The sequence below is a fragment of the Emiliania huxleyi genome (assembly GCF_000372725.1).
Source record: "Emiliania huxleyi CCMP1516 chromosome Unknown EMIHUscaffold_155, whole genome shotgun sequence".
In the NCBI taxonomy this organism is placed as follows: domain Eukaryota; phylum Haptophyta; order Isochrysidales; family Noelaerhabdaceae; genus Emiliania; species Emiliania huxleyi.
The window spans coordinates 42,762-52,467 of NW_005201036.1; the positions used below are offsets into that span (position 1 = coordinate 42,762).

At 67.1% G+C, this 9,706-nt stretch overlaps 4 protein-coding genes across 4 annotated transcripts in view; 2 read left to right on the forward strand and 2 right to left on the reverse strand.

The window, feature by feature from the left end:
- Positions 1-327: 327 nt before the first annotated feature.
- VPS31D (vacuolar protein sorting protein 31D) lies at positions 328-2,754 on the reverse strand (the record flags this gene model as incomplete). Its single annotated transcript, XM_005786006.1, has 10 exons — positions 328-645; positions 728-826; positions 916-1,056; positions 1,277-1,396; positions 1,481-1,558; positions 1,707-1,974; positions 2,052-2,087; positions 2,159-2,340; positions 2,399-2,459; positions 2,672-2,754. 10 exons carry the CDS (start codon positions 2,752-2,754, stop codon positions 328-330), a joined length of 1,386 nt encoding a protein of 461 aa, XP_005786063.1.
- A 72-nt stretch (positions 2,755-2,826) lies between these two features.
- On the reverse strand, positions 2,827-3,474 carry EMIHUDRAFT_229350 (hypothetical protein; the record flags this gene model as incomplete). Its single annotated transcript, XM_005786007.1, has 1 exon — positions 2,827-3,474. One exon carries the CDS (start codon positions 3,472-3,474, stop codon positions 2,827-2,829), a length of 648 nt encoding a protein of 215 aa, XP_005786064.1.
- Positions 3,475-5,357: 1,883 nt separating this feature from the next.
- On the forward strand, positions 5,358-6,336 carry EMIHUDRAFT_363800 (hypothetical protein). Its single transcript, XM_005786008.1, has one exon. It carries the CDS (start codon positions 5,369-5,371, stop codon positions 6,122-6,124), a length of 756 nt encoding a protein of 251 aa, XP_005786065.1. The 5' UTR covers positions 5,358-5,368; the 3' UTR covers positions 6,125-6,336.
- A 2,768-nt stretch (positions 6,337-9,104) lies between these two features.
- EMIHUDRAFT_111631 (hypothetical protein) overlaps positions 9,105-9,706 on the forward strand; it is a gene marked incomplete at both ends in the record, with an annotated part of 2,025 nt that continues 1,423 nt past the window's right edge. The window contains 2 exons of the mRNA XM_005786009.1: positions 9,105-9,233; positions 9,507-9,570. Of these exons, the coding sequence (XP_005786066.1) occupies positions 9,105-9,233; positions 9,507-9,570 (193 nt within the window). The remainder of the gene's footprint in view (positions 9,234-9,506; positions 9,571-9,706) is intronic.

Genomic DNA, 9,706 nt, shown 5'->3' on the forward strand with positions numbered 1-9,706 from the left:
CCCCTCCTGCTGCGGCTGCGCCGCCTGGCTCACGCGCTCGCGGAACTTTTCGTACCGGCTGAGCGCGCGCTCGAAGATGGGCTCGTTGGAGCCGCCGGCCGCCTCGCCACGGTACACGAGCTGGGCCTGCGGGGCGAGTCGTGGGCGTGTCGTGGGCGTGTCGTGGTCGTGACGTGGGCGTGTGTCGTGGACGTGTCGTGGCGTGTGTCGTGGACGTGTCGTGGACGTGTCGTGGACGTGTCGTGGACGTGTCGTGTGGACGTGTCGTGGACGTGCCCGCCGTGGAGGCCGGTGAGAGCGTCCCGCCAAATCTCAGCTAGATCTCCGCTAGATCTCGCGCGCCGTGATGTCGTCCCGCTCCGCGAGCGCGCGAGCCTCGGCGATGGCGGCGGTGCGAGTCTCGGAGCAGGAGGAGAGGGAGGCGAGGAGGGTGCGGATGTCGCCGACGCACTCGAGGTCGGCGAGGCGCGACCCCTCCTCCGCCTGCGGCACCCTCCCGGCCAGCGCCCCCGCGTCGAGGTCGAGCAGCGAGAGGCAATCCTCGTGGTCGGCGTGGTGCGTCGAGAGCGCCTCGTTCGCAGCCTCCGCCTGCGCGATCTCCTCTCGCGTCTGCGCCAGCTCGCGCCGCGCATCGGCGGTGAGAGCCTGCTCACGCTTCGAACGCGTGAAGAGGCGCTGTTCACAGCTACAACCGCGTGCGTCGGCGGCGAAGGGCCGAGGAGCGGACGCACGCCCACCGCTCCCCGTGCTGCTGGTGAAGCTGCGCGTCGGCGCCCTCCTCGACCTCGAGGAGAGCGTCGATCGACATGGCGAGTGAGTCGAGGTCCTACGGGCACGGCTCGAGCAAGCCTCCGGCGGGGCTTCAAGAAGCGCCGGCCTGGTGAGCAAAGGGGGGGCCTTTGTCTTCTGCTTGACGTTAGCGAGCATCTCGCCCAGCGCCGCCGCGCCGCCAGAGCCGTGCACCCTTGCCACCGCCTCGCTCAGCGCCGCCGGAAGCTTCGCGTCGTCGTCGCAGGCGGCGAGCGCGTGCGGCAGCCCCATCGCAAAGAGCTCCGCCTGCGAGGGGGTTCCGACGGGGCGGTGTCGTGGTCGCACCCTCCTCAGCAGCAAGCCCTCGCCGCCTCACCCGCCCTATTCGACCGGCTCCGACCTCGGCCGCACCTCGGCCGCACCTCCACGCCTCGACTAGATCTCGGCCACGTCTCGGCTACATCTCGCGCTATCTCCGCCTCAGCGGTCGAGTCGAGCGACTCCACCTCGTCGCCGAGCTGCCTACTCGAACACATCGCCGGAGGATCGCGGCAAGCCCGCTCGCACCGCCCGGCTCGCCCTCGCCGCTGCGCTGCCGCAACACGTCGTCTCGCGAGGCGTAGTAGACAGAGGCGTCCTCGAGCACCTGGCGGGCTCCGTCTCGGGACTCAGGAGACACTCTCGGAAGCAGGCCGCGACGCGCTGTCCTTGTTAGCGCCGTCAGCGGGACGAGCGAAGCGAACGGGTCGAAGCCCGAGTCGAGGGCAGAGTCGCGCCCGTCGTCGTCCTCCTCGGGCGGCGGCGGCGCCTGCGGGGCGGTGTCGTGGACCACCCTCCTCTGGGCGGCGGCGCCGGAGGGGGCCGGCTCCGAGGGTTACATCTCGGCCACATCTCGGCCACATCTCGGCTAATCTCGGCGCCGGAGGGGCCAGCTCCGATGGCAGCGTCGGCCGGACAATCGCCTTCGGCTCGATCGTCGGCAGCGACGAGAACGGCGGCACCCTCTCAATGTAGACAGTGGCGTTGTGCTTCTCCGCCACCGCCTCGGCCTCGCGAATGCTGTTCGCCGCCGTGTTCATCGCCAGAGCGCACGCCTCGCCGCCCGGCACGCCCGCCGCCTTGGCGGCCGCCTCGCCGACGAGCTCCGAAGCGCGCCGCAGCCGCGCCACCTGCGAGCCGCGCAGCCGCAGGCGGCCGGAGTCAGGGGTCAGGGCCAGGGCCAGTCTCTAGGAAGTGTCTAGGAAGTGTCTAGCAAGTGTCTAGCAAGTGTCCAGCAAGTGGCTCTCGCCTGCGATCCGTACTCGTACGCGTCTTCGTGCTCCGAGGCGGCGTGGAACCTTGCGCGCATGTCGCGACATGTCATGGGCGTGTCCTGGAGGCGTCCTCGCGGTCCGAGGGTGCGCGGAACTGGGCCCACGACTCGAAGAGCGTCGCCTGCGCCTCCGCCTGCGCGATGAGGGAGAGGAGCAGCGGCGGCGCGACCTTGTCCGCCGTCTCGGCCTGGTACCGCTCTCGCTCGTCGCGAGTCATGTTTGCCTTTGGGTCCTGGAAGTACGGGTTGGCCTTCTTCTTCTTGGCGGGCCCCTCCACCTGCCCACACCCGCACGCGTCAAGAGACGCTGCCCGCTCCCCTCCTCCCGCCGGCGACGCCCTGCTGGTTGCACCGCGTCCCCGCCGGGGCCCTCGCGCTCGCACGCGTCACGCAGCGCCTGCAGGAAGGGGCGGGGAAGAAGGGAAAGGGGGGGGAGGGGGGAGGGGGGAGGGGGGGGGGGGGCGTGTTACGCCCGGGTGGGGGGAGGAGGGGGGTCGCGCCTGGGTGCTCCGGGGTTTGCCGCGGGCGTGTCGGGTCTCGCTCTGGCGTTGTGGGGGCCGGCCCCCTCCTTGTAGAAGAGTCCCACCTGCGGTGCCCGAGGAGCGAGACTGAGACGCATAGCAACGCAAGGCCGCCTCCTTGCAGAAGGTGTACGCCTGCGCCGCCAGCTTCGCGACCACCGCGCCCTTCATCGCGTCGCGAGACGCCCGCTCAAAGAAGCACCGCTGCGCCTGCAGCCGGGGCTCCGAGACGCGTTCAGCAGTTCAGCAGAGAGCGGGCTCCGCGCCGAAGAGGGCCGCCGGAAGCGGCGCCTGGGCGAGCATGAGCGCGCGGAATCCCTCAAAGGCGGCAGGACGCACGTCGAGGGTGAGGCCCTTGTACGTCGCCCACCGCGTGCCCGCCGCGGAGCCGACGGCGGCGTCGAGGCAGCCCGCCGCGTGCTGGAAGTCCTGGCAGGCGGCGCGCAGGCCGTCGGCGTCCGCCGTGTTTTGGATGGTGGCTCGGTAGGAGAGGGCGGCCGCGAGGTTGAACATGGCACAGGCGCGCTCAAAGCCGAGCTGGGAGAGCGTGCACTTCGCCTCGGGGCGGAGCGCGTCGTTCCACGTGAAGGCGAGCTGCGCCTCGGTGCGGCGGAGAGCCTCGTCGACAGCGGTGCCAAAGCGCGAGCCCATCGAGGTGAGCAGCCGCGCGTACCGCGCGAGCAGGCCGACCGAGTCGTCGGCGTTCGCGTCGGAGAGCGCCTTGAGCGAGATCTGGCGCGACGACTCGCGCAGCGAATGCACCTCGCCGATCGCGGGCATGTGCGAGTCCGCCTGCTCGCGCGAGTACGAGATGGAGATGAAGGCCCACAGGCCCTTTTGCAGGTCCGCCTTTGACGGCTTCTTGAGGTCGAGGAATATCAAGTCCTCCATCCCCCAGAAAAGGTTCGTGGCCGGCGGTGGTCCGGGGCAGAGGGCCGCCGTTCCGTCCGCAAGGCGCCGACGACGAGGGGTTCTTTTTATTTCTCACTAGTGTGGGACCTGCGGCGGTACCCGCCTCTCTGTTGTTCGGGCAGTGAGAGACGCAGGATCTGCGGCACGCCAAAGTGGGCACTCCGCATTTGCATTTTTGTTTTGGGTTGTCGGAGATCATCCATCAGCACTCATGTCTCATCAGTCAGTCACGTCAGTCAAAGCAGTCGTGGCACGTGGAGCAGTCGCTGCATGCAACGACGCCGCCACACGCTCCGGACGACCCCGACACACCGACACACCACGCACAAAGGGAGGCTATCGCGCACGATCGGGCATCGCGCCGCAAACACCTCGCCGCACAGATGGGGGGGAGGCAGAATCCCACACACACCGGAGCAGCACAGACACCTTACACGTCAGCGCTCGCTCGATGTGGCCGGCGCTCTCCCCTCGGTCCTATCGCCTTTTCAACGGCGGCGTGCGGCCACGCGCCGCGCCGAGCCGGTCTCGGCGGGAGACCTCGGAGCCGCACGCGATGCGGGCATGCGCGATGGCTCAGTTGGCTCCGTGCCTAAGGCAGATCGATTAGGGTGTGAGCTGTGGCAGCCACCGTTTCTGTACCCGCTCGATCACGTGCAGGCCGTCGGAGGCCGCGCTGGATGGCCCAGGGCCGGCGGCGGTGAAGGCGTCCGTCGATGAAGGGATGTCGTCGAGGGAGCCATCGTCCTCCGTGGCTGGTGCACCGGTCCAGTTGTTGGAGTTCGAGATCGCCGTCGAATTGGAGACGTTCGGCCCGTTGACGAACTCACGGAATGTGAGTGACTTGGTGCACGCTCGGTCGAGCATCATGGCTCGCACCTCATCCTGGGCAAGGAACTCGCCCAGGGACCAGCTGTTGGCGTCGCCGTTTTGATCGAGCTGCATCCACTGCATGGTTTCGTAGCCAAGCGTAAACGCCCAGGAGTTGGTGCCTGGGTGACTTGCTGAGAGCGCCTTCCAGGCGGGTAGTCGTGCCCCTCACCTAAGGTCAGACGGCGGCGTCAGAGAGGGGGGAGGGGCGCGAAGCGTGAACATGGAGGCAAGCAGGTGGTTGCTGCACCTGGCCAAAGCCGGCGACCTCAAAGTTGTCGTAGCTTGTGCGGATATCGCTGAGCGTGAGAGGGACCGGATCGATCCGGGGTGAGAGCGTAGTGGAGACCGTCGTTGACCGTCCGCACGATGAGCGCAGGCCCGCAGCCAGATTTCCAGGGCAGATCGCCGACGAAGGCGTCGATCACGCACTCGGTGCGGGCGGCATGCTGATGGTAGGTCGGCATTTGCTGAAGGTAGGTCGGCATGCCGGGACGGTTTGCAATTGACTTGCTGATGAGAGCGCCTTCCAGGCGGGTAGTCGTGCCCCTCACCTAAGGTCATACGGCGGCGTCAGAAGGGGGGGAGGGGCGCGAAGCGTGAACATGGAGGCAAGCAGGTGTGGTGGCTGCACCTGGCCAAAGCCGACGACCTCAAAGTTGTCGTAGGTTGTGCGGGTATTGCTGAGCGTGAGAGGGACCGGATCGGCAGCAGCGCGGGCGGCAGCGGCCGGAGAGGCCGGAGAGCCGTCCGACGGAGGCCGGTCGTGCATCGGCGCGTCGGCCGCAGGGGCCGTGGGGGCGGCGGCATCCATCGCTGCGGGTCGCTGCGGGCCGACGATTGTGGACTGATCGATCGTCGGCGGGCGGTGTTCAGCTGGGACGTTCTACGTTAAAAGAGCGTCGGCGCCGACACGAGAGACTTATAAGGGTAGAAGCTGAAAGCTAACAAAAATTTTTCTATCAACCGGCAGCACCACGAAAGGCTGCGCTTTTGCACGCTCATGCTGGCCCTTCTCGCCGCGCCCGCGCTGTCGGTCGTCTCGACCGCCAGCGCCGCCTCCTCGCCGCGGCTGGCCGCGCGGAGCGCTCTGCTGCGCTCGCTCGAGCCAAACAGTCCGCCGCGCCTGCTCAACGCGGAGCACATGGCGCTGATCGGTCAGCTCGAGGCGGCAGGCACGACGCCCACGACTGAGGATTTTCTCCAGCTGGGCCTCCAGGGACGGTGGGCGCTGTGCGCGACAATCCGCAACGCAGGCTTGCTCGAGCCGGGAATGTCTCCCGCGCACGCCGCGGCCAGCGGCGCCGGCGGCGCGGGGGGCGGGCTGCTTCCGATCGGCATCGCCCGCGCGGAGACCGCCCTCAGCATCGGCAACAGCACGGTCCGCTCGCGAGCCTGGTTCCAGCTGCTCGATGGAGAGCGGAAGCAGGTGGGGGCGCTGCTCGACGTCGAGTCGCGGTTCGCGTTCGAGTCGGACAGCGTGACGGGCGCGAGGCTGTTGGCCCTCCGGCCCGCCCGCCCGCCTCGGCTCGCGCTCAAGACCAACGACCTCGGGTGCTCGATCGACGCGCTGGTCGAGGCGCTGCACGCACAGCTCTCGCCCGAGTTCGCTCTGGTGGAGGGCGAGCAGTATGACCGGCTCCGGCTGAGCACAACCTACCTGGACGAGTCGCTCTGGGTGGCGAGGGCGGCGCCCCACTGCTGCTCCGTCTTCTACCGCGCCGACGACGAGATGGCCTGGCTCTCGGGCGTCCAATAGCTTGGCTTGTCGACAACACCGTGCGCGGGGAAGGAGCGCGCGAAGCGCAGACTCCCCGCCTTCATTGGCAGCCTTGGCCGCACATGCGACATGCGCGGTCGTCGGGTGCTCTTGTCCTGTTCACGGCGCTTTCGCACAAAAGCGTTACGTCGTTGCTTGTGGTTCTCGTGGTGCTGCTGTGCACAGAATCCATAAAAAAGAAATAAACCTCGCGGCCAGAGGACAGCACAGAGTGTCAGAGGCCAGAGAGCGGCGCCGACTCCGAGCGTCACCGTCAGGCCGCGTCACACCAGGAGTCAGGACTTCACCATGTGGCGCAGGTCCTGACACGTTGCGACGGTGTATCATTCACTTTATGCCACCGTTGCATATCCAAACTGCATTGGGTCTCGAGTTCGAATCCCGCAGCAGTTCGACTCGGCGCAAAAAACCCAGACGGGCGTTGTCACTGGTTCGAAACCCACCTTAGCGTTCACCTGCTATCCGCCGGTACCCAAACCGGATGCATCTCCGCACGACCCAGGAATGCAGTTTTGCGACGGTGGATCATTGAGAATGATACACCGTCGCACACGTGACAGCCTCCTGACACCCCCAGCACCCCGTCACCCCCAGGCCCTCCCCAGCGCCGCCCGGGGGGCGGATAGAGAGGACAGAGCTCCACTATCTCGAGAGTTCGGTCTCTCGCGTCTCGGTCGCGAGGCCGAGGGTGTCTCGCTGCTCACCGATAGTTACAGAGTAGATTATGATACAAACGCAAGCCCATCACAAGACCACATACCGGGCGCGCACAAAGCGAAAATCGGCCACAGCCCACACACGCGGAGAACATGCCCCCCCAGCTCGATCCGCTCGGGCGGGGGGGAGGGGCGAGGGGCACAGAGCGACTACACCTATTTGGGCGCCCATCACAGACACAGGGTACACGCGCGTCACAGTACACACAGTCGCACATACAAGCTGAGGTGGGGAGAGATCGAGAGCAGGAGGAGGGTCGCCAAAAGTCACACCCACGTTTGCGCCTGGGCAGACGGCCACCGTAAACATATCGCAGGACTGCGTCGCCAACCTCGACGCGTCCATCCAAGCAACGCCATGAAAAACACAATTGCGCCCACGAGTGGTGCAGACTTGCGCGCGGGCGCGGGACGGCTCATCGACTCCGAGTGCCTCACGCGGCGCCATGCCACGCTTGCCCGCGCCCACACGACGATCTCATTGCCCTGCGCGAAAAGGCTCGTTCCGTGGAGTCGAGTGAGAGCGATTGGGCCGCCGCCGTCGAGCCCACGGGATCGGCGCGCTCGCAAGTGATGACCGAGAGAACACCATTGGGGCTCCGTTGGCGCGTGGGTGAGCCTTCGTCCGATCGTCGGCAAGCACGGCGGCGCTCTGCAGCATAGAGAAGGGGGCGTCCACTCTCCTTCTGTCGTACAGGAGCAGTGGCACCTGCAGACCGCTCTGCTGCGCTGCAGCGACCTGCACCTCGCGCGCCAGCTCCACGGACGCGGCCGAGGCGCCTCGAGCAACGCCAATAGCCCAAACCATTGTGTCGAGCTCCCAGCCGCCGCTGCGCCAGCGGTCCAGAATGACCTCGTTGTATGCCATGGCGCACCAAGGGTACCGCCTCCTCTCCCGGCACAGCCTCGGCTTCATCGCGTCGAGACACTGCCGCAGCTGCCGCGGGTCGAACGGGCCGCCATAGACCGACGTGTCCCAGCCGGCGCCCTTGGCCTCACTCTCCATGTAGACGGACGACGCGCTGCACCCGGGCGTGCAGTTGCCGTCGCCGCCCCTCCTGGTGCACCCTAGCTTCGTGCTCCCCACATCGAAGGCGTAGCAGCACGAGATCCGCCGCCGGGTCGCCGACACGTTGGTGTTGAGGATGACAAATGGCAGTCGGCCGTACCCCGCACGCGTCAGCCTCACCACGTTTAGCGGCGCATACATGGCGGGCATCTGGCGGTTGATGATGCTAGCCGAGGTGCGGTCGCCGTTGCGCAGCAGCGAGTCTGGCCGGCCGAGCCACTGCCACAGGCGGCGCCCCGAGTCGGGAAGGCCCTGCATCGACGAGTTGGATTTTGTGGAAAACTCGAGGAAGCCGTTGATGTTGATCCCCCGGCCATCCAGCACGTGGACAAGAAGGCCGGATCCGGGAAGATCGCCAGAGGGCGCGCCGTGGCCCCACTGCCAGTTGAGAGCAGTCAATAGCGGCATCGGTGACTCGAGGGAGTGGGAAGCTGCAGCATTATTAGCACCGCTCAGCTGCCGCCGAGCACGATGCGATCTGCTGGCAAGTGTGGCCGCGCCTGCCGTGTTGGCGGCCAATAGGCGGCCCATGGCAATGGCGCCAACCCTCACAAGGACGCCCGCACGCACTCGGCAGGCGCATCCGAGCGGGTTGGCGCCACTCTGGAGAGATGCAGAATCAACAAGTTTTTGCCCGCTGTGGCGGTACCAATTGCCGACCTGATGAAAAGCTATCTGCAGCGCCTCTTGCGCGATGCCGGTCTTTCATGCCGGCGATCCCCGAGGGCCTCGCAGTCTCGCAGACGCTCCTTGTCGTTCGTCCCTGCGCACGCAGGCAGGCTGCAGGCAGGTTGCAGGCCTGACCCTGGGGGGGGGGGGGGGGCGTTCGCAGGCAGGGAAGCGGAAGGGGCCATAAAGTAAAGAGGGTCTGCCAAGGGAGCTCCGCGCTCTGGGTTCGCTCTCTACAGAGAAAGGGGAGGTGCGGAGGGAGGTGGGGAGCCCAGGGGAATATTTGGAAAAGAAAGCGCGCGACGCTCACACAGTGCTTGCCACCCAGCACAGCACCCCGCCGGCCGCTGCGCCCCCGCGTGAAAGCGATCCACCCGGCGGAGTGCCGCGGCCTCTCAGTCGCGACCACACGCCCCGTCACTCGTCCGTGAAAAGTACTACCCTCTCGCCTGATCGCAGGGCACACCGAAACTCCTCCGAGGGCGCGATACTTCTGAAGCAAAAGATGAGTGCGGACACAGGAGTGGAGATCGAGCTGACCTCAGATTTCATCGCCAACAACTTTGTCGAACAGTACTACGCCGCGATACACAAAGACCCGGAGCTCGTCCGCAAGTTTTACGGCGCCGACTCGGTGATGACGCACCTCGAGGCGCGAATGCTGCCGCGCCAGCCCTGGGGGGCGGGCACTCCCATCGACCCCCTCCCCCGCGCCCCGCAGACGTCGTCGAAGGAAGAGCCCATTTTGGGGGCCGCCCTGATTCACGAAAAGATCGTTTCCCTCGGCCTTCAAGGAGGGGCGGGCCTGTTGCACCGCCCGTTGCACCGCCCCGGGCCTGTTTCCAGGAGGGGGGGTTGCCATCTTGGCCCCCCCCCCCCCCCCCACCCCCGCCCCACCGGTCCCGAGGGAGTGGCTTCTCTGCCAGGCCTCGCGTGCATCCAGCACCTGGTCGCGCAGTCGTCGGCGGAAGGTGCCGGATCGGCCGTACTCGTGGCGCAAAACAGAGACGCCTCGCGGACCTCCCCCCCCTCCTCCTCCTCCGCTCGCCCTACGCTGCAGGCATCGTCATCATGGTGGTGGGCACCTTCGCGCGCGCCAACGAGTCC

Excerpts from the sequence above, each read along its gene's own strand:
- EMIHUDRAFT_363800 (XM_005786008.1), top strand. The coding sequence starts at position 5,369 with ATGCTGGCCCTTCTCGCCGCGCCCGCGCTGTCGGTCGTCTCGACCGCC.